The sequence below is a fragment of the Oryx dammah genome, unplaced genomic scaffold (genome assembly GCF_014754425.2).
Source record: "Oryx dammah isolate SB20612 unplaced genomic scaffold, SCBI_Odam_1.1 HiC_scaffold_15, whole genome shotgun sequence".
NCBI classification, from domain to species: Eukaryota; Metazoa; Chordata; class Mammalia; order Artiodactyla; family Bovidae; genus Oryx; species Oryx dammah.
Genome location: NW_024070199.1, coordinates 46,927,604 through 46,950,722, shown reverse-complemented (window position 1 = coordinate 46,950,722; position 23,119 = coordinate 46,927,604). Strand labels below are relative to the sequence as shown.

Sequence of the window (23,119 nt, the reverse complement as noted above, 5' to 3'; positions counted from 1 at the left end):
CCGTGTGCACGTCCGATCGTGGGAGGACGGAGAGTGAGACATGCTCACCCCCGGGGACGGGGAGGACGGAGAGTGAGACGCGCTCACCCCCGGGGACGGGGAGTATGAAGGTGAGACACGCTCACCCCCGGGCTGAGGTGACGCTTCAGGTGACAGGCAGGTGGGATCACCCGTCTGCAGGTCACCAGAAGCAAGAGACCTCCCCTCACGCTCTGCTCTTCATTAGGAGCTGATACTGTTGCTGTCTAACTGCCAAATATTTGCCTAGCTGGTTTGTCCTCCGTTCGACATTTACAAACACTGGAACTTAATAAGACTGTAAACACTGACTCTTCCGTGTGCGGTGCACACGCGCCCGTGGTCATCACGCCTAGCAGACAGCCAGCCCCGGCTCCTGTGGCCTCACTCACCCTTTGCTTTTCCTCTCTCTCTCTCAGTAAGGCATCTCTGTCCACCAGCTTGACCACGGTGGGCAGTCCTGAAAGGCAAACGGCCGTGAGACTCCTGAGCCCAGCCCTGTGCCCACCGCTCCCACCCTCGGGGGCCCCAGAGGGCAGCAGGGAAGCCCCACCTTACTGCTCCCACATAGCAAACGTTAACTGTGCTGTGGGGGGGCGGCCCAAACAGCCAGGCGTCACAAAATGAGACTTTCTCCTGAGTGTTTAAAACCCGATCATTTTCTGTGCAGCCCAAACCCCAGCCAAGTCAAGACAAGCTGTCAACTCGCTGATGATCCACAACACAGGCTGCCTCCCGAGGGACAGGTCCCTGCAGAATCGGGGTGCCAGGCAGTCAGGCCGCAGGAGCAGAGCCCCAGATGTCGTCTTTCAGACAGAGGAGGGGCTGGCGTGATGCCCAAGAGGCACGATCCGGCACTCGGACCCTGTAAAAGGCGCGGTGCCCTCGGACCCGTCCCAGCAGCTCTCCTCTCGAGAGCCAGCCACACCTGGCAGCCCCCCCCCCGTCCCCCCATCACAGCCAGAGGACCCACCTTCGTGGTCTTCCAGCCGCACCCCCAGCTCGGGCAGAATGTCGTCCCGCAGGGCGTCGCTCAGCTGGAGGACCTCGGGCACTGTGGGCAGAGGACACAGCTCAGCCCTTGGGCGTGGTGCCTGGGCACTCTCCACTGGTGGTGGAGGCAGGAGAAGCCGACACGGGCACCACGGGCACCACTGGGTGCAGAGCAGACCCCCGGGACCCCACAGCCCGGGCACAGCACGGGGCCCTGCTGAGCGGCGGGCACACAGCCTGGCCCCGAGGACCCTGCGTGGGGACAGCCCAGCGTGATGGCAGGCCCGGGCAGAGCAGGGCTCCGCTGCACAGAGGGGCCCCCGGGCACCCAGGAACATTGAGCCCCGTGGCCAGGGCGCGGCGGATCCTGGGAGAGGCAGCCGCGTCCCTCCACCCGGGGCCAGGGGCTGGTTCCGAGCCCCGAGGCCACGACCAGCCTCGGACTGGCTCCCTGCTGTCGGCTCAGAGCAGCCACAGCCACACGAGCAAGCAGCAGGCAGCCTCCCGCTTCCCCGATACCCGTTCCAGCCCCGAGGCAGGACTGGGGGGATGATGGTCTTTATGTCCGGTTCCTCCTCATTCTGCCCTGGGGGGCCTTCACTCAATGGCCCGCCCCCCACCCCCCAGGAGACCCCAGAGCACTGGCTGAACCAAGTACCCAGCGGCCACTCGCACCGTAACAGGAAGCGGGCCAGCTTCACCAGCACCGCCGCGGCCCAGGGGTGGGCCACGCCTGCCTGGGGCCCCTCAGGGGCTGCCCTCTAGGGGGGCGCCTCACGTCCACAGAGACCTGCTCTGGTCCGTGGAGCACAAACCTCCCTCCAGGCTTTCTTTCCAAAACTGCCAGTTACTTTACAGCCGCCTTCTCCCCAGCCTCCTCAGCCACGGATCCGAAGAGGCTCTAGCGTCCAGAACAAATACAGAGCTCCGACCACTCAGCAGCAAGACAAAGGGCCCAGCTGAAAATGAGCCAAGGGCCTGGACAGACACCTCTCCAGAGGAGACGTGCAGACGGCCAAGCCGCTCGCTGCTAGTCACCACGTCACGCAAGTCACGGCCACGGCAAGATACCATCACACCCACTAGGATGGCTGTGACGATAAGGAACAGAAAACGACCGGTGTTGACAACGGCCCGGACAAGCGGGAACCCCTGTGCACCGCTGGTGGGAACGTGTAACGGTGCAGGCGCTACGGAAAGTGCTCTGGCAGGCCCTCAAGAAGCTAACGGGCTTCCCTGGTGGCTCAGAGGGTAAAGCATCTGCCTGCAATGCAGGAGACCCGGGTTCGATCCCTGCATCGGGAAGATCCCCTAGAGAAGGGAATGGCACCCCACTCCAGTACTGTTGCCCGGAGAATCCCATGGACAGAGGAGCCTGGCGGGCTACAGTCCATGGGGTCGCAGGGTCAGACACAACTGAGCACTTTTCAGTGCACTCACTACGCAGACGTTAAGCACGGAACTGCCGCACGGTCCCGTAACTCCTCTCCTACGTGTGCGCCCGACACACGTGAGCACAGGAGCCACGCTGATGCTCACACACGCACGTTCACAGCAGCGCCGGGCGCCAAGGGTGCAAACGGCCCAAGCACCCATCCAGGGCTAACAGACAAACAGAGCATGCACGCACGCGCAGTGGACAATCATGGGTGTAAAAACGAAGGCGGCACGGCCACGTGCCACAGCGTGGGGAACATTGCAAACGTCCTGCTGAGAAGCAGACACAAGCAGCCAAAGACCAGGCTGGAAAGGGTCTGCTCCCTGCCCCTGCGGGCAAAAAGCCCCATCTTTCTCTCTGCATGAGACCTCATGCGAAGAGTTGACTCATTGGAAAAGACTCTGATGCTGGGAGGGATTGGGGGCAGGAGGAGAAGGGGATGACCGAGGATGAGATGGCTGGATGGCATCACTGACTCGATGGACGCAAGTCTGAGTGAACTCCGGGAGTTGGTGATGGACAGGGAGGCCTGACGTGCTGCGATTCATGGGGTCGCAAAGAGTCGGACACGACTGAGCGACTGAACTGAACTGAACTGAACCGAGACTCAAAAGAAACCTGGGAGAACAGAGTGAACTTAAGAGACGGGAAAGCCGGGAGCATCCCAGGGACTCTCCCAACCCTGGATCTCTCTTTACTTCTCAGGGAACAATGGGTAAAACAGAAAAGGTCACATGCTGGTTTCTGCTGTTCAGTCACCAAGACACGTCCCACTTTGCGACCCCATGGACTGCAGCACGTCAGGCTTCCCTCTCTGTCCCTCACCATCTCCCAGGGTTCGCTCAAACTCACGTTCACTGGGTCAGTGATGCCATCCGACCATCTTGTCCTCTGCCGTATGATCCGTTTACGTAAAACGCTCACAACGGGACAACCCCGAGACAGAAGGCAGGCTGGCGGTGGCCGGAGGCTGGGGGAGGGGAGTGCCTCTGGAGGGTGGAGACGTTTGGGGGCCGGAAGGGGACAGCGCGCGCAGGACAGGAAGGCGCTGGGAGCCTGAATGGGCACCGCAATGTGGCTGGTTTTATGTCACGTGAGTTTCACCTCAATTAACTATTCTTTTTTAAGGGAAAACCCCAGTTGGATATTTTCGAGGAATTCAATAAACCGACTCTTAAGCATATGGAACAAATGTCTGAGAACAACTCACACAACCCTAAGAGGAGCACGAGGGGGGGGGCCGGCCTCCGGGGAGGGGAGAAGCTCGAAGGTGGAGATGGAAGGTTCCGGCCCTGGCACCGCCACGCCGGCAGGAGTAAAGCTAAGGCTTCCTCCCGCAGAGTCCAGGCTGGAGAAGCGGCCCCCGGGTCTGGGGCGGAACCTCACGTGAGGCCTGGACAGGAGTGGAGGCGGCCCCGTGGGGGCGGTGCTGGGCAGCAGTGGGCTGGGTGCGGGGCAGCGGGAGGACCTGCCCGAGGTGGGGTGGGGGCGCCTGTGCACAGAGCTAGGACAGCCAGGGGCCAGCGGGGCTCCTGGAAGAACACAGCGATGCGGCCACCAGGGAGGACAGCAAGGAGAACGGGTGCCTGGACGCAGGCCTGCGGGCGACGTCCCTGGGGCACCTCTCGGCCCCTGCAGGTGCCAAGCTCTGAGCCCAGCTCTAGGCGGGAAGGAGCACGCCCCACGGCCACCTGCAGCTGCAGCCTCGCCCCTCCCCACCTGCACGGCCTGGGCTTCGCTGCCCACCGCAGGCTCAGGTCAGCCCTGCTGGTTGCCGTGAATCCAGACCAGCAGAGGGAGAAGCGGACCGCCTTTCTGAATCTGACAACCGCTCAGCGCCGCCCGAGAGGACACGTTCGCACCCCCTCGTCCTCAGGCTCTCAGGCGAGCACAAGGGGCAGGCAGGGTGGAGACGGCGAAGCCAGAGCAGACCCCGGAGCCGCCCCAGCAGACGCTGTGCAGCCACCATGGGGCCCTGAGGGCAAGGACAGGACCCCTCCAGTCCTCGGCCTGCAGAGGCCCCAGGCCATGGAGCCCCGCCAGGCACACCTCACCTCTGTGCTCACGGGCGATCCGGCGCACTCCTTCCCGGAACTCCGACAGCACCTGCAGGTACGGCATGACTGTGGACTCCAGCTGCAGAGAGAACATTGGGGTTGCTGTGACCGGCGCCCCATTTGTGAAGGTCAGAGCCTGGCACATGCGCCTCAGGGCGGGGCTGCCAATGGACGTGCGAGCCCATCCAACATGGGGCCCACAGGCGTGGGGGCGCCCGCATGGTGGCACGGACAGGACAGTAAGAGGGTCCCCCCGCAGTGGCCTGAGCCTGGGGCTCCCAGGAGCCTGGTCTCAGACACCCAGGAGGGAGAGCGGTCCTGGGGGCAAGCCAGCAGGGAGTCCTGGCCCGGGAGGGCTTCACTCACACTGAGGCTGGTCCCAGCTCCTCCAACGGGGAAACCCAGGGGGCTGTCCTCTTCTATGGCCCCGAAGATCTAGGGAAAGAAGCGAGTGTGCAGGACGTGCGGCTGAGATGGCAGGCAGGGACCGCGTCTGCGAGGGGCGGGCGGCGGTGCCTGAGGGGTGCCTGAGGCGGTGCCCTTGGTGGGCGGGCAGTCAGAGACGGAGACCCAGGCTGAGGTGCCCGCGCACCGTGGCAGGACGGGTCTGGCTCCCACTACCCCTCTGGACCCCAGCCAAGGCCACTGAACCACAGAGCCCCCTGCAGGGACCCCCAGGACTCGTCAGCAGGAGGAGGGCGTGCTGAACGAGGCATCGGGGCCGCTGGCAGGGAAGCACTTCTGCTCGTGAAACCCCAGACCAGAGGGACGGCAGCCCAGGCGGAGGCGCTGGGGGCACGGCTCCCAGGACCCACGGGCCCAGCGGGACCGGCGCGGCGGGCTCACCGTCAGCATGTGAGTGAGGTAGCGGGCGACGCTCTCCAGCAGGACGCGGTGGGGCCTCCTCCGGGCGGCCTTGCGGGCCGCCATGTAGAGGTTGCACTGGCCCACCAGAGCCCGCATCTCCCCCAGGACTGTGCGCGTGTCGATGTTGTCACAGAGCGCCTGGTGCACCGCGGCCTTCTTCTTGAAGAAGCTGGGCGCGGAGAGGAAGGCGGGGCGCCGTCAGACAGACAGCTCCGCCTGCACAGACGGCAGGGACGGAGTCGCCAGCTGCCCCCCGCCCCCCGTCAGCGGGCACGATGGGACCGCCTCACCTCTTGTTCAGCTCCGTTTCCTCGTCCTCCCACTTCTCAAACTGAGCGGCTACCTCCACGGGGGTTCGGAGGAGGTCTTTCACATTTAAGAAAAACTCCTGAAGTTAGAAAACCCTATTCAGGAGAACTTCCGAAAAGAGCTGCTCTGGGCACCACCCACCCCCACACACAGCAGGAGGCAGGAAGGGGACCGAAAGGTTTCTCTGTGGGACCAGAGTCCCATCTCGGTTTGGGGGCCCCTTGGGGTGGCCGGCGGGCGGGCCTGGATGGGAGGTGCCCACACAGCAAGACAGGGAACACCGGCAAAGCAGCTGAGCCACCCCCCAGCTCAGCATCCTCGTCCCCTTCTGCCTGGGATGAACGAGGCCCTTTCGGGGCCAGGGGGCCTGGGGCAGGACCTACGTTGAGGAGCCGCTCGTACTGCAGCGCCGACTCCATGGTGTTGGCTGAGTAGTCCAGTGTGTCCTTCCACGAGTGCATGAGGAAGGCCAGGCGCAGCTGGCGTGCTGCGGGCAGAAAGGAAGGCCTGAGGCTGCACCCCAGCTGGCTGCGCCCGCCCAGACAGGGACGCCAGGATCTCCTTACCTGAGTGCTTCTTCAGGGCATCTTTAATGGTGATGAAGTTCTTGAGCGACTTGGACATCTTACAGCCCGCGATGGTCAGGTGGCCCGTGTGCAGGAAGTACCTCACCCAGCAGTCGTTCTCAAAGTAGGCCTGCGCACACAGGGCAGGAGCAGGGGTCAGGGGCACCTCCAGAGGCCCAAGGGGGCACAGAAGGGGGGGACCCCTGTGCTGGGCAGGGCCCTGGCAGGAGGTGAGGACGGGTGGGTCCAGGCCTGCGCTGCGAAGGCCAGGCTGCTCGTGTGGGAATCAGACCAAACAATCCGATTCACACGCCCCTGACTGGGAGGCCAGGCTCTGCTGGAGAGCACTCGCCGCCCAGGCCCCTGCCCGCCCACCCGCCCAGACGGCAGCCGCGGCCCCTACCTCTGACTGCGCCAGCTCGTTGTCGTGGTGGGGGAAGCGGAGGTCGAAGCCCCCTCCGTGGATGTCCATTGAGGCTCCCAGGAGGGTGCCCGCCATGGCCGAGCACTCGATGTGCCATCCGGGGCGCCCCTGGGAACCCACACTCGGTGAGCGAGCGCCCCGCCTGGCCTCCATGGCCGCGGCCCCCAGAAGCCGAGCTCCGCAGGAGCAGGGGCTCAAGCCCCACACGTGGAAAGAACACAGCGGATGGCGAGCCCCGTGAAGGCCGAGGCGGTGTCACTGCCGGACCCCTGCTCCAACACCCCTGCCCTGTGGCTCTGGGCCACCAGGACTGTCGTCACGGGCGACGTCAGAGGGCGGACCCGCCCCAACAGCTCAGGTCAGAGACGGTTGGGATGCAGGGCTCCGAGGTGCTCCAGTCCCATCCCACTGGCCACAGAGGGGAAGACACAGTCCCAGGAAGGGAGGTGATGATCCCACAGCGGGTGGGCCTTGCGGGGATGCATCCCCACCCCCACCCAGCCACACTCACCTTGCCCCAGGGGCAGGGCCAGGACGGCTCCCCGGGCTTGGAGGCCTTCCAGAGCGCAAAGTCATTGGGGGACCGCTTCTCACTCAGGCGCTCTGCAGAGATGCTCAGGTCGCCTGCGGACGTGGGGAGCGTGGGATCGTCTCAGCCCAGGGACGCGTGAGTTATGCGTTTATTGGATCCCCACCCCTGCCCCCCGCTGCCCCCCACCCCTGCAGCCCCCACGTCAGGATGATGACAGAGCGGAGTGCAGGTGTGAGGGGCTGTTCTCGCGGGCCTGCCTCAGGGATGCCGGCTCGAGTGGGCAGGGTCCTGTACTAATATGCAGTGGCCTCTGGGCCGGATTCTGGGAGTTGTGAGCCGGGCCACTCTGCACAGTGCGCTGGGCCTGGAGGCTGCACGTCGGGATCCCCGCTGGTCCCAAAAGGGAACCCACCCACAGGAGAGCCCCCAGACCACGTGGACACAGCAGCTGCTGTGAACGTAACACCCGCCCTCAGCCCAGCCTGCACGCAGAGTGTGCCCCTGGGGGTCGGAGCTGTGCTGGCTGAGGCACTCAGGCCCGAGAGGGTCTTGCCAGGGCCCTGGTGGAAAACTCCAGAACAGGAGTGACATGGACTCTCACGTCCAGGCTGCAAACGCGGCCACTGCAGGAGGAGCCCAGGAGGCAGCACGTCAGTGGCTGAGAGAAGAGCTGGCGGGAGGCCCTGCTGGAGCAAGGGGTGCCACCAGTGCGCCAGGCTCTAAACACAGAGCCCCTGGGGGACTCGACACACCCAGGGAAACGCGCCACAGGCGGACGTGCTGGGCGTGAACTGCGCGACCACTGCGGCCGTCCTGCCGTCCTGACGAGCGGCTCTGCAGGCTGTCATCCGCGGAAGGGGAGCCCAGGCGCCCACCGCGCCCACCAGTGCGCCAGGCTCTAAACACAGAGCCCCTGGGAGACTCGACAGACCCAGGGAAACACGCCACAGGCGGACATGCTGGGGCGTGAACTGCGCGACCACTGCGGCCGTCCTGCCGTCCTGACAAGCGGCTCTGCAGGCTTTCATCCGCGGAAGGGGAGCCCAGGCGCCCACCGCGCGGGACGCGTGTCCGTCTGGGCCGCACCCCCGTTCTCACCATGGTCACGTCACCTGGCGTCGGCAGCTTCTCAGATGCGTGACCTGACCTGGAGCGCCGACCCTCTCTGCCCACCCTTCGCAGGACAGAGAACGCACACTGGGCTTTACATTCTTCGTCATCACACACGCAGCCATGAGTGTTTCCAACTCTATAAACTTAACTTTGAAGACTTCTAACAGATTCTCTGTCCCACACGCTCCTGCCCCAGTCTTCACGTGGCCCCGGTGTCCCGGCCTCGTGACCCCTGCTCTATGCTCCAGCCTCCCTCTGCCCCACTTCAGGGTCACTTCCGGTCCCACACGTGCCCTGTGGGCTGACTGGTCTGCCCGACGACCCCAGCCCACCCAGCGGCTGAGCCTGACATGCCGTTGGATCTTCTCTCCACGTTTCTGCGTCATCTGCTATGTCTTTAAAACATGTGGTCCACTGGAGAAGGGAATGGCAAACCACTTCAGTATTCTTGCCTTGAGATGCCCATGAACAGTAAGAAAAGGCAAAATGATAGGACACTGAAACAGTAACTCCCCAGGTTGGTAGGTGCCCAGTATGCTACTGGAGATCAGTGGAGAAATAACTCCGGAAAGAATGAAGAGATGGAGCCAAAGCAACAGCAACTCCCAGTCTTTTACGGGACTGGTGACGGAAGCAAGGCCCGACGCTGGAAAGAGCGATATCGCTCAGGAACCTGGGATGTCAGGTCCATGAATCAAGGCAAATTGGAGGTGGTCAAACAGGAGATGGCAAGGGTGAACATCGACATTCTAGGAATCAGCGGACTAAATGGTCTGGAGTGGGTGAATTAACTCAGATGACCATTCTATCTACTACTGTGGGCAACAATCCCTTACAAGAAATGGAATAGCCATCATAGTCAACAAAAGAGTCCAAAATGCAGTACTTGGTTGTAATCTCAAAAATGACAGAATGATCTCTGTTCGTTTTCAAGGCAAACCACTCAGTATTACGGTAATCCAAGTCTATGCTCCAACCAGTAACGCTGAAGAAGCTCAAGTTGAACGGTTCTATGAAGACCTACAAGACCTTTTAGAACTAACACCCAAAAAACATGTCCTTTTCATTATAGGGGACTGGAAGGCAAAAGTAGGAAGTCAAGAAACACCCGGAGTAACAGGCAAATTTGGCCTTGGAATACAGAATGAAGCAGGGCAAAGGCTAACAGAGTTCTGCCAAGAGAACGCATAGCAAACACCCTCTTCCAATAACATAAGAGAACACTCTACACATGGACATTACCAGATGGCCAACACCGAAATCAGATTGATTATATTATTTGCAGCCAAAGATGGAAAAGCTCTATATAGTCAGCAAAAAAAAAAAAACCAGGAACTGACTATGGCTTAGATAATGAACTCTTTATTGCCAAATTCAGACTTAAATTGAAGAAAGTAGGGAATCCCACTAGACCATTCAAGTATGACCTAAATCAAATCCCTTATGATCATATAGTGTAAGAGACATATAGATTTAAGGGACTAGATTTGATACATAGAGTGCCTGATGAACTATGGATGGAGGTGTGTGACACTGTACAGGAGACAGGGATCAAGACCATTCCCAAGAAAAATAAATGCAAAAAAGCAAAATGACTATCTGAAGAGGCCTTACAAATAGCTGAGAAAAGAAGAGAAGTGGAAAGCAAAGGAGAAAAGGAAAGATATACCCATTTGAATGCAGAGTTCCAAAGAATAGCAAGCAGAGAAAGCTTCCTCAGTGATCAGGGCAAAGAAATAGAGGAAAACAATAGAATGGGAAAGACTAGAGATCTCAAGAAAATTAGAGATACCAAGGGAACTTTTCACGCAAAGATGGGCACAATAAAGGACAGAAATGGTATGGACCTAACAGAAGGAGAAGATTTTAAGAAGAGGTGGCAAGAATACACAGAAGAACTGTACAAAAGAGATCTTCAAGACCCAGAGAATCATGATGGTGTGATCACTCACCTAGAGCCAGACACCCTGGAATGTGAAGTCAAGCGGGCCTTAGGAAGCATCACTACAAACAAAGCTAGTGGAGGTGATGGAATTCCAGTGGAGCTATTTTAAATCCTAAAAGACGATGCTGTGAAAGTGCTGCACTCAATATGCCAGCAAATTTGGAAAACGCAGCAGTGGCCACAGGACTGGAAAAGGGCAGTTTTCATTCCAGTTCCAAAGAAAGGCAACGCCAAAGAATGCTCAAACTACCGCACAATTGGACTCATCTCACATGCTAGCAAAGTAATGCTCAAAATTCTCCAAGCCAGGCTTCAGCAATACGTGAACCGTGAACTTCAGATGTTCAAGCTGGTTTTAGAAAAGGCAGAGGAACCAGAGATCAAATTGCCAACATCCGCTGGATCATGGAAAAAGCAAGAGAGTTCCAGAAAAACATCTATTTCTGCTTTACTGACTATGCCAAAGCCTTTGACTGTGTGGATTACAATAAACTGTGGAAAATTCTGAAAGAGGTGGGAATACCAGACCACCTGACCTGCCTCTTGAGAAACCTGTATGCAGGTCAGGAAGCAACAGTTACAACTGGACATGGAACAACAGACTGGTTCCAAACTGGGAAAGGAGTGCATCAAGGCTGTATATTGTCACCCTACTTAATTAACTTATATGCAGACTACATCATGAGAAATGCTGAGCTGGATGAAGCACAAGCTGGAATCAAGACTGCCGGGAGAAAGAACCTCAGATATGCAGATGACACCTCCCTTATGGCAGAAAGTGAAGAACTACAGAGCCTCTTGATGAAAGTGAAAGAGGAGAGTGGAAAAGTTGGCTTAAAACTCAACATTCAGAAAACGAAGATCATGGCATCTGGTCCCATCACTTCATGGTAAATCGATGGGGAAACAGTGACAGACTTCATTTTTTGGGTCTCCAAAATCACTGCAGATGGTGACTGCAGCCATGAAATTAAAAGACACTCACTCCTTGGAAGGAAAGTTATGACCAACCTAGATAACATATTAAAAAGCGGAGACATTACTTTATCAACAAAGGTCCCTCTAGACAAGGCTATGGTTTTTCCAGTAGTCATGTATGGATGTGAGCGTTGGACTATGAAGAAAGCTGAGTGCCAAAGAATTGATGCTTTTGAACTGTAGTGTTGGAGAAGACTCTTCAGAGTCCCTTGGACTGCAAGGAGATCCAACCAGTCCATCCTAAAGGAGATTGGTCCTGAGTGTTCACTGGAAGGACTGATGTTGAAGCTGAAACTCCAATCCTTTGGCCACCTGATGCAAAAAGCTGACTCACTGGAAAAGACGCTGATGCTGGGGAAGATTGAAGATGGGAGGAGAAGGGGACGACAAAGGATGAGATGGTTGAATGGCATCACAGACTCAATGGACATGAGTGTGAGTAAACTCTGGGAGCTGGTGATCAACAGGGAGGTTTGGTGTGCTACGGTCCATGGAGACGCAGAGTCAGACATGACTGAGTGACTGAACTGAACTGAATCTCTTTACTACAGAGCCCTTAAGGAGAAGTCACTGGACCCAACGTATGACATTGTACAGTCATACGTTGAGGAAGCTGTAACCTGTACAACAAAGCCACCCTCGTATCGGGACAAAGACTCTCGAGTCTGTGCAGACTCAGTCAGCAAGCAGGCACCCCCGTTCAGTCCTGGACGGTGCTTCCTCCAACTACGACCCAGAGACTCATAAGTCTGCCTGGCTGCGAGTGCAGACAGACAGAAGCAAACACCCGCCAACAACCTTCTAACCGTTCAGGATCGTCTACGCTCTGTCATACATCCTTACAGCCCCACATCCATCAGCATCACGTTTCAAAAGTCTGGACTAGGGTCCAGTACGTACTTAGGCTCCATGTAGCAAATGGTGAAATTTAAATGTAAGGACAATAAAATGTGAAAACTGTATCCATGGTTAAAAAAAAAAAAAGCAAGATAAACATTTTTATGGCCCCAGTGCCTTCCAGAGACGCTGGCGCCAACAAGTGCGTCTGGTGGTGTGAGAGGGTGAGAGCGGAGGAAACACTTATGAATCAAAGACAGACAGAACCCAGCCTGGTCCAGGAAAAGCCTCGTGTCTCTGTTTAGCACGTCTGGGTCAAGGTGGGCGGGGGGGGCTGTCTTTACACGTGGGTTACTGTCGCGGTGGCAACGACAAGGCCGTTCCCAGCGGCTGCCCGGCGTCCTCAAGTGTGTCGTCCTGTTGCCAAGCTCTGCCCAAGGGCTCTCACGCAGTCAGTGTGAGTGATCACGGTGGACGACGGGCTATGGTCTAGTAGGACTAAATGCATTCCCTGGTCTAAACGACAGTCACACACGTTGCAACTAAGCTATCCTTGAAGCATACTGTGACATAGGACACAACCAACCTCTACACACACTAACCACAGGCGCTCAGAAGTCACTCTTGCTTTTGTCCACTCCCAGAGCCGAGCCTTCAAGATCAGAACGGGCTCTGACTGTGGCCCAAGTCCCCCATCTTGGTTTCCCTGCAGCGACCGTACAGATAATGACTGCTCGCTCCTGCCCCGGGACAGGGGCTGCCCTGCCCCACCCGGCGTCCGCCCCCAGCCCCTTCTGGGGTCTCTAAGTGAACAGCCTGTGTCTCCTGCCTCTCTGGGTGCCCTGCCTGCCTTCTATCTAGGTGCCCTGGGGCTTTTCCTCCCCAGGCTCCCTGCTGCCCCATGAGGGTGCCGGGCGCTCACTCAGAGGGTCACCTCTGTGTCCTCTCCACACCCCCGGGCAGGAGTCCAGCCCGGCCCAGCCCGACCCTTGGGGACTCTGGGCACCGAGAAAGTAGTCAGCCCCACCCCGGGCGCCGAGGCCTGTCTGCTCTGCGGGGCCGCACGGCGGCTGCTCACTGCTCTGTCCCCTAGGCAACAATGCAGTTCAGGGGTTCCGTGTAGAGAGCTCCTAAAGTCCTCAAGTTGTTAAGCCAGGGTCCCCGTGAACCTAGGCCCCCACGGCCATGCAGGGTGAGGCCACGGCTCCCCAGGCTCTGACCCTAGCCGGTCCGCTTACCTTCCCCCTCGTGCAAGGCTTTCTGATCCCCGACGGCCTCGGGCACCAGTTTTCCATAGCTGTGCCTCTCACTGTTGGCAAACTTGACTGTGTCGAAATACACGGACCCGTTTGAAGCGTAGCTGGAACACAAAGCCATCGGGGAAGGCGTGACAAGCTGCCCGGCTGGCCAGCCTGGGGACCCAGAGGCCCTCGGGGTGTGCTCCACGCCCTGTGCAGCGGGCCGGCCAGCAGGCTGTTCCAACACGGCTACCGAGTGGGCCAAACGGGGCTGTGACGAGCGTGGCTGGGCCGGGGGCCGGGACAGGGCTCCCTCACTCCCCAACGGCCTGGCCCGTGCCCTGCCTCCTGCCCGGGTGACTGCCCTGCATGCCACCCTCGCCTCTGCCTGCTGGCCCTGACCCCCGGCACCTCGCTGTCTGACTGCATTTGGAAAAGGGCCTTTACAGAGGAGCTCAAGTGAAAACGAGGCCTCCAGGGTGGGCGCTGACCCAGCACAACTGGTGTCCTCATAAGAAGAGGAGCTGGGGGCCCAGGGAGGGACGAGGGGCGCGGGCCCTCACAGGACCGCTGCAGCTGCGTGGTGGCCCGTCCATCGCTCACGTGCCGTGCGGCTCTGAGACGGAAGCATGGGCCACCACCCCCCTGGCGGCTCCCCGTGCCTCCCTGCTCCTCTCCGAGCTGGCGGAGGGCCGTGCCCCTGGGCACACCTTCCCGGAGCCTCGAGCTCACCCGTAACCGTTGTCCACGATCTTCTGGACAAAGTCCACGATCTCGGGCACGTACTCACTGACCCGGGTCAGGACATCCGGTGGGAGGACCTGGGGACGAGGCGAGGCCGGCTCCAGAAGCCCCAGCACCGCTGGGCCCCGGTGCCCCGGCCCTCCCCCACGCACCACCCCCACCCCCGCTGTCTTTTCAAACTGAACTTGCACACGCAGTGAAGAGGGTCTGGATCCCGGGAGGACTTTGGTCACGGGGCCCTTGGCCCAAGAGACCGAGGTCAAGACCATCCGTGACACTTACGTTCAGGGCGACACTTACGTTCAGAGCTTCCATGTCTTTGTGGAACTCCGCCTCCCAGAATTTGGGCAGTTCGGAGAAAATAGAATTGTCCGTCACCTCACTGCCGTGCATGGAATCCAGCCAGTCAGAAAGCACATCCTTTGCTTCTTCCAGCAACACCTAAGGAAAAGGAAGCAGGATGTGTGCACCCGGGTCCAAGTTCCAGGGCCCACGGCAGGTGCAGTCTACGCGTATCTGTCTCCGCCTCGCGCGCACAGACTTGCCGTGCACGGCCAGCACCCGACCCGGGAGGAGACGCCAGAGCTCCCACGGATGGCCTGGCCATCCAGAGGCTGGAGCTCTGACTGTGTGCCCGGAGGGTCAGGGTGGGCCTGGGGAGGCCCAGCGGTGCGGTGGGGCGGGAGGGCGTGCGGTGTGGTCACCGAGGCCTGGACGCCTGCTCGAGGGGAGGTTCAGAGCAGCAGACGGAGCCGCGGTCCAGAGGCAGGTCTCCATGCCCAGGCCGCCCGGCCGGGCACGTGCCATCAGCTAAACGCCCCACGTCATGACCACAGTGACGCAGCGTCGGAGCGAGTCCCGTCCTGTCACTGCGGTCCTCGTGCCACACCCAGAAACAGCCATCTGAGACGCGATGAGACAGCATCAGGGCTGCGCCCGAGCCCCAGTGGCCCAGCGGACCCGGCGCTCTGCCCTGGAGGATCCAGGGCTTCGGCTCCTTAGCTAGAGCAGCAACGAGTGTGCAGACGGGCAGGCGGTCTGTGCTTCGCTGTTGGGGGCGCAGGCACAGAACAAGGCGGGAGGGCAGAGGTGGGCGGGGCGGCCCCGGAGCAGCCCCCAGACAGGGCAGAGCTACTGGGAAACCTCCCAGGACCCAGCTGGTGCCCAGGGCAGGCGGGCAGAGGCGGCAGGGCTCCAGGGAGGCAGGCGCTGTCAGGCTGCAGCTGGAAGTGAGCTCTGGGCCTGTCCCACGTGCAGGGGCAGAAAGCCCACTGCTGCCGGCAGGATCAACACAGAACAAGACAGAGCAGAGGAAGGAGGTCCCAGTCAAACGAACGCCTAGATAATCCGTGTTTCAAAACACAAAATCAAAGGGGAAATAAAAACCTATTGAGCAGTAAAAGAAGGTCAACATAGGTAGAAGCAGCAAAAACTTTACTTAGAGAAAAATTTATGGCCTTAAATGCTTAAACCAAAAAATGAGCTAAACTCCTAAGTGGTGAGACAAAAAGGAACAGACTAAACCCAAAGAGAAATGAACAAAACGGGTAACAGAGATGGGGCAGCGGCTGATGAAACAGAGACTCGGGCTCCAGCTCCGCCTCCCAGTGAAAGCCGCAACCCTGTCCCCACAACGAGTGAAAGGGTGTCACAAAACGGAGAGTGAACCACTCCTGGTGGGCCTGTAAGGGAGGATAAAGAAGAGCATCACAGGATGATAAAGGGGGCGGTTCTACACGGAGACACAGCAACCCTCGACACACAGGCACCTCACATCAGAGCATCAAACCCGGCGGGCAAACGCCGAGGGAACATCAAGAGGACCAGACGGATCCCGGGTCCCAGCTGCAGACTTCAGTGGGCAGATCCAGAGAATCAGGAGGAAGGGCCGCACTCAACACCACCATCGATCAACTGGACCTAACTGACACCTATGAAGAGACTGCTTCATCCACCAACAGGGGGAAGACACATTCCCCTCCAGGCACGCAGAGCAGACGCTGGGCCACGGAATACACCCAGAGACACTTAGAGCATCTACCAAGACAGACTGCCCTCGGGCCACACAACATGCCCAGAGACACTTAAGAGGCACAGCAATCGTGTGCTATCAGATGGCAGTGAAATTAAACTGGAAGCCTGCAACAGAAAGATACCTGGACTAACCCCAAACACGCGGAGATTAAACAGCACCTTTGTGAATAAGACACTAGCCAAAGAAGACATCTCAAGAAAAAATTCTAAATACTTAGAACTAGATGAGAATGAAAACACAACTTGTTAACATTTATGGGACACAGCAAAAGCAGTGCTCTGAAGAAATTTGTAACGCAGAATGCACTTCTCAGAAGAGAAAAAATATCTGGAATCAGATGTTACCTTAAGAAGCTAGAAGAGGACAGCATCCCTGATACGGGAACCAAAGACACTACGAGAAAACAGTATCTCTCATGAACACGGATTAAAAAACAGATAAAATATTAGCAAACTGAATCTACAGAAGCGTCAAGAGAACCATATACCACAACCAAGTTCATCACACGTGTGCAAGGCTGGTCCAACTTCATCAAATCAAATACTGTAAATTATCACACCAACAGACTGAAAAAGAAAAATGACATGATCCTATCAGCATCAGCATGGTACCGTGTCAATGCAGAAAAAGCGCTGGACAAAATCGAACATGCGTGCATGACAAGAACTCTCAGCCAACTAGGAAGAGAGGGGCACTTCCTCAACGTGACAGAAAACAGCTACGGAAAGCCTGCAGTTAGTATCGGACGTAAGGGTGAGAAACACGAAGCCTTCCCATTAAGATGAGGTGTAATGCAAGCACGTCCCCTCTCATCACTCTTCCAGCAGCAAACTGGAAGTCCCCGCCGATGCAATCAGACAAGAAAAAGGGGAAAAAAGACTCAGATGTCTTCAACTTATGACAAGATTATAGATCCTTCCTAAGTTGAAAATACCATTAAGCTGAAAAATGTATTTAGCACAGCTCACCTACCAAACGTCCTAGCTTAGCCTGGTGTACCTCAAACAAGCTCAGAATCGTTAGCCTACAGCTGGAAAAACCATTTAACAGCGATCCTATTTTATGATTAAATGCTGAATGCCTCATGTCATGTACTAAATACTGTACTGAAAGTGAAAATCAAAATGCTTGTGTGGGCGCAGCGTCATTGTAGGTTTATCAGGCTTTTGTTTCTTTAGTGCACCACTGTTCTTTTTATTTACTTGTTTATTTAAGGCTGTGCTGGTTTCTGAATTTGGCAATAAGGAGTTCATGATCTGAGCCACAGTCAGCTTCCAGTCTTGTTTTTGCTGACTGTATACAGCTTCTTCATCTTTGGCTGCAAAGAATATAATCAATCTGATTTGGGTGTTGACCAGCTGGTGATGTCCATGTGTAGAATCTTCTCGTGTTGTTGGAAGAGGGTGTTTACGACAACCAGTGTGATCTCTTGGCAAAACTCTGTTAGCCTTTGTCCTGCTTCATTCCATACTCCAAGGCTAAATTTGCCGGTTACTCCAGGTATTTCTTGACTGCCTACTTTTGCATTCCAGTCCCCTATAATGAAAAGGACAGTTTTTTTGGGGTGTTAGTTCTAGGTCTTGTAGGTTTTCAAAGAACCATTCAACTTCAGCTTCTTCAGTGTTACTGGTTGGGGCATAGACTTGGATTACTATGATATTGAATGGTTTGCCTTGGAGACTAACACAGATCATTCTGTCATTTTTGAGATTGCATCCAAGTACTGCATTTCAGACTCTTTTGTTGGCCATGATGGCTACTCCATTTCTTCTGAGGGATTCCTGCCCGCAGTAGTAGATATAATGGTCATCTGAGTTAAATTCACCCATTCCAGTCCATTTAGTTAGCTGATTCCTAGAATGTCGACGTTCACCCTTGCCATCTCCTGTTTGACCACCTCCAATTTGCCTTGATTCATGGACCTGACATCCCAGGTTCCTGTGCAATATTGCTCTTTGCAGAATCGGACCTTGCTTCCATCACCAGGCACGTCCACAGCTGGGTGTTGTTTCTGCTTTGGCTCCATCTCTTCACTCTTTCTGGAGTTATTTCTCCCCTGATCTCCAGTAGCATATTGGGCACCGACCGTGCTGGGGAGTTCCTCTTTCAGCGTCCTATCTTTTTGCCTTTTCATAGTGTTCATGGGATTCTTAAGGCAAGAATACTGAAGTGGCTTGCCGTTCCCTTCTCCAGTGGACCATGTTTTGTCAGAAGTCTCCACCATGACACAGCATGGCTCATAGTTCCACTGAGTCAGACAAGGCTGTGGTCCATGTGATCAGATTGGTTAGTTTTCTGTGACTGTGGTTTTCAGTCCTTCTGCCCTCTGATGGAGAAGGGTAAGAGGCTTATGGATGGGAGAGACTGACTGAGGGGGAAACTGGGTCCCGTTCTGATGGGCGGGGCCGAGCTCACTAAGTCTTTGATCTTTTAAAGATTTTCTGTTGATGGGTGGAGATGTGTTCCCTCCCCGCTGTTTCAGTTCAGTTCAGTTCAGTTCAGTTCAGTTCAGTCGCTCAGTCATGTCTGACTTTGCGACCCCATGAATCGCAGCACGCCAGGCCTCCCTGTCCATCACCACCTCTCGGAGTTCACTCAGACTCACGTTCATCGAGTCCGTGATGCCATCCAGCCATCTCATCCTGGGTCGTCCCCTTTTCCTCCTGCCCCCAGTCCCTCACAGCATCAGGGTCTTTTCCAGTGAGTCAGTTCTTCGCGTGAGGTGGCCAAAGTTCTGGAGTTTCAGCTTCAGCATCAGTCCCTCCAATGAACACCTAGGACTGGTCTCCTTTAGAATGGACTTGTTGGATCTCCTTGCAGTCAAAGGGATTCTCAAGAGTCTTCTCCAACACCACAGTTCAAAAGCATCAATTCTTCGGTGCTCAGCCTTCTTCACAGTCCAATTCTCACATCCATACATGACCACTGGAAAAAGCATAGCCTTGACTAGACGGACCTTAGTTGGCAAAGCAATATCTCTGCTTTTCAATATGCTGTCCAGGTTGGTCATAACTTTCCTTCCAAGGAGTAAGCATCTTTTAATTTCATGGCTGCAATCACCATCTGCTGTGATTTTGTAGCCCCCCCAAAGTAAAGTCTGACACTGTTTCCCCATCTATCTGTCATGAAGTGATGGGACCGGATGCCATGATCTTCGTTTTCTGAATGTTGAGCTTTCAGCCAACTTTTTCACTCTCCTCTTTCATTTTCATCAACAGGCTTTTGAGTTCCTCTTCACTTTCTGCCATAAGGGTGGTGTCATCTGCATATCTGAGGTTATTGATATTTCTCCCTGCAGTCTTGATTCCAGCTTGCGCTTCCTCCAGCCCAGCGTTTCTCATGATGTACTCTGCATATAAGTTAAATAAGAAGGGTGACAATATACAGCCTTGATGTACGCCTTTTCCTATTTGGAACCAGTCTGTTGTTCCATGTCCAGTTCTAACTGTTGCTTCCTGACCTGCATATAGGTTTCTCAAGAGGCAGGTCAGGTGGTCTGGTATTCCCATCTCTTTCAGAATTTTCCACAGAAGTGCACCGGCTGAGACGGACCACGCAGAAGCATGGCCGAAAAGAGCTACCCCTCGCCCAAGGTCAGGCGCGGTGAACAGGAGTGCCAGGCTGCGTCGGCACAGGAGCAGCCAAGAGGAGCTACCCCACATCCGAGGGCAGGGGTGGCAGCCGAGACAAGCTACTGCATGCCCGAGGTCAGGGGCAGCAGCCGAGAGGAGCAACCCCACGTCCAAGAAGTGGTAGCTGCGTGGGCGCAGGAGGGCCGAGAGGAGCTACTCCACGTTCAAGGTCAGGAGGGGTGGCCATGAGGAGATACCCCTCATCCAAGGAAAGGAGCAGTGGCTGCCCTTTGCTGGAGCAGCCGTGAAGAGATACCCCACGTCCAAGGTAAGAGAAACCCAAGTAAGACGGTAGGTGTTGCGAGAGGGCATCAGAGGGCAGACACACTGAAACCACAATCACAGAAAACTAGTCAATCTAATCACACAGACGACAGCCTTGTCTAACTCAATGAAACCAAGCCATGCCCTGCTACTTTCCTGAGGCCAAACTATGGTGGAGGTAAGGAAGATGAGGGTCACCTCCTTATTGCCAAATTCAGACTTAAATTGAAGAAAGTAGTGAAAACCACTAGACCATTCACGTATGACCTAAATCAAATCCCTTATGATTATACAATAGAAGTGACAAATAGATTTAAGGGATTAGATCTGATAGACAGAGAACCTGATGAACTATGGACGGAGGTTCATGACATTGTACAGGAAACAGGGATCAAGACCATCCCCAAGAAAAAGAAATGCAAAAAAGCAAAATGGCTGTCTGAGGAGGCCTTACAAATAGCTGCGAAAAGAAGAGATGTGTAAAGCAAAGGAGAAAAGGAAAGCTACACCCATCTGAATGCAGAGCTCCAAAGAATAGCAAGGAGAGATAAGAAAGCCTTCCTCAGTGATCAGTGCAAAGAAATCAAGGAAAACAATAGAATGGGAAAGTCTAGAGATCTCTTCAAGAAAATTAGAGACACCAAGGGAACATTTCATGCAAAGATGGGCACAATAAAGGACAGAAATGGTATGGACCCAACAGAAGCAGAAGATATTAAGAAGAGGTGGCAAGAATACACAGAAGAACTGTACAAAAAGATCTTCAAGACCCATTTAACCATGATGGTGTGATCATACCTAGAGTCAGACATCCTGGAATGTGAAGTCAAGTGGGCCTTAGGAAGCATCACTACGAACAGAGCTAGTGGAGGTGATGGAATTCCAGTTGAGCTATTTCAAGTCCTGAGGGTTGATGCTGTGAAAGTGCTGCACTCAATATACCAGCAAATTTGGAAAACGCAGCAGTGGCACGGGACTGGAAAAGGTCAGTTTTCATTCTAATCCCAAAGAAATGCAGTCATCTCACATGCTAGTAAAGTAATGCTCAAAATTCTTCAAGCCAGGCTTTAACAATATGTGAAGTGTGAACTTTCAGATGTTCAAGCTGGTTTTAGAAAAGGCAGAGGAAGCAGAGATCAAATTGCCAATATCTGCTGGATCAGTGAAAAAGCAAGAAGAGTTCCAGAAAAACATCTATTTCTGCTTTACTGACTATGCCAAAGCCTTTGACTGTGTGGAAAGAAAGAAAAGAAAGTGAAGTCGCTCAGTCGTGTCTGACTCTGCGACCCCACGGACTGGAGCCCACCAGGCTCCTCCCTCCATGGGATCTTCCAGGCAAGAATACTGGAGTGGGTTGCCATTTCCGTCTCCAGGAGATCTTCCTGACCCAGGGATTGAACCCGGGTCTCCTGCATTGTAGGCAGACGCTTCACCATCTGAGACACCAGGGAAGTCCTGAAAGTGAATGTTGCTCAGTCGTGTCTGACTCTTTGCGACCCTGGACTGTAGAGTCCATGGAATTCTCCAGGCCTGAATACTGGAGTGGGTATCGTTTCCCATCTCCAGGAGACCTTCCTGACCCCAGGATCGAACCCAGGTCTCCCACATTGCAGGCGGATTCTTTACCAGCTGAGCCATGACTGTGTGGATCACCACAAATTGTGGAAAATTCCGAGAGAGATGGGACTACCAGACCACCTGACCTGCCTCTTGAGAAACCTGTATGCAGGTCAGGAAGCAACAGCTAGAACTGGACATGGAACAACAGACTGGTTCCAAATAGGAAAAGGAGTATGTTAAGGCTGTATACTGTCATCCTGCTTATTTAACTTATATGCAGAGTACATCATGAGAAATGCTGGGCTGGAGGAAGCACAAGCTGGAATCAAGATTGCTGGGAAAAATATCAATGACCTCAGATATGCAGATGACACCACCCTTATGGCAGAAAGTGAAGAACTACAGAGCCTCTTGATGAAAGCGAAAGAGGAGAGTGAAAAAGTTGGCTTAAAACTCAACATTCAGAAAACGAAGATCATGGTATTTGGTCAAATCACTTCATGCCAAATAGATGGGGAAACAGTGGCTGACTTTATTTTCTGGGCTCCAAAATCACTGCAGATGGTAACCGCGGCCATGAAATTAAAAGAACACTTACTCCTTGGAAGGAAAGCTATGACCAACCTAGACAGCATATTAAAAAGCAGAAACATTACTTTGACAACAAAGGTCCATCTAGTCAAAGCTATGGTTTTTCCAATTGGTCATGTTGGATGTGAGCGCCAAAGAATTGATGCTTCTGAACTGTGGTGTTGGAGAAGACTCTTGAGAGTCACTTGGACTGCAAGGAGATCCAACCAGTCCATCCTAAAGGAGATCAGTCCTGAATATTCATTGGAAGGACTGATGCTGAAGCTGAAACTCCAACACTTCGGGCACCTGATGCGAAAAACAGACTCATTTGAAAAGACCCTGATGCTGGGAAAGATTGAAGGCGGGAGGAGAAGGGAACAACAGAGGATGAGATGGTTGGATGGCATCACCGACTCAATGGACATGAGTTTGAGTGAGCTCCACGAGGTGGTGATGGACAGGGAGGCCTGGCGTGCTGCAGGGCGTGGGGTTGCAGAGAGTCGGACATGACTAAACGGCTGAGCTGAGCTGAGCGGTGCTGGGTCTTCCCTGCTGCAGGGCCTTTTCTCTGGTTGCAGCACAGGCTGTGCATTTCGCCGGCTCTCTGATCCTGCTCCCAGGCTCCGGGGCACAGGCTCAGCAGTTGTGATTCGGGGGCTTCGTTGCCCCTCAGCATGTGGTATCTTCCCAGGTCAGGGAGTCAACCCATGTCCCCGGAACTGGCAGGAAGATTCTTTACTGAGCCCCCAGGGAAATGTGGTCCATCAGTTGTTTATCCTGGTGATAGAGCAACTGGCTGGGAGCTAGGCCTCATCGCTGATGCCCAGCAAGCCGGGATAGCAGCAGACTGCCTATCGCTAGTCCAGAGATAGATCAAAATTCAAAGCTCGGTTTCTACTGGATATTTATCACTTTTGCACCGTTTTATAAACCAAAAAATCTGAAAAGTCGTATCGTCCAGCGTCGGGGACCATCTGCTCATTGACTGGGGAAAAA

General features: G+C 55.3%; 1 protein-coding gene across 1 annotated transcript in view; it reads right to left on the bottom strand.

Moving 5' to 3' along the window:
• Positions 1–16,744, bottom strand: part of CARS1 (cysteinyl-tRNA synthetase 1) — a 19,115-nt gene extending 2,371 nt beyond the window's left edge. Inside the window, exons 1-15 of the mRNA XM_040255221.1 lie at positions 16,706–16,744; positions 14,808–15,107; positions 14,360–14,500; positions 14,048–14,136; positions 13,316–13,437; positions 7,184–7,296; positions 6,652–6,780; positions 6,249–6,378; positions 6,066–6,169; positions 5,664–5,761; positions 5,353–5,542; positions 4,873–4,941; positions 4,504–4,585; positions 992–1,072; positions 411–478 (exon numbers count right to left, since the gene is read on the bottom strand). Of these exons, the coding sequence (XP_040111155.1) occupies positions 411–478; positions 992–1,072; positions 4,504–4,585; positions 4,873–4,941; positions 5,353–5,542; positions 5,664–5,761; positions 6,066–6,169; positions 6,249–6,378; positions 6,652–6,780; positions 7,184–7,296; positions 13,316–13,437; positions 14,048–14,136; positions 14,360–14,500; positions 14,808–15,107; positions 16,706–16,744 (1,755 nt within the window). The remainder of the gene's footprint in view (positions 1–410; positions 479–991; positions 1,073–4,503; positions 4,586–4,872; positions 4,942–5,352; positions 5,543–5,663; positions 5,762–6,065; positions 6,170–6,248; positions 6,379–6,651; positions 6,781–7,183; positions 7,297–13,315; positions 13,438–14,047; positions 14,137–14,359; positions 14,501–14,807; positions 15,108–16,705) is intronic.
• Positions 16,745–23,119: the final 6,375 nt, after the last annotated feature.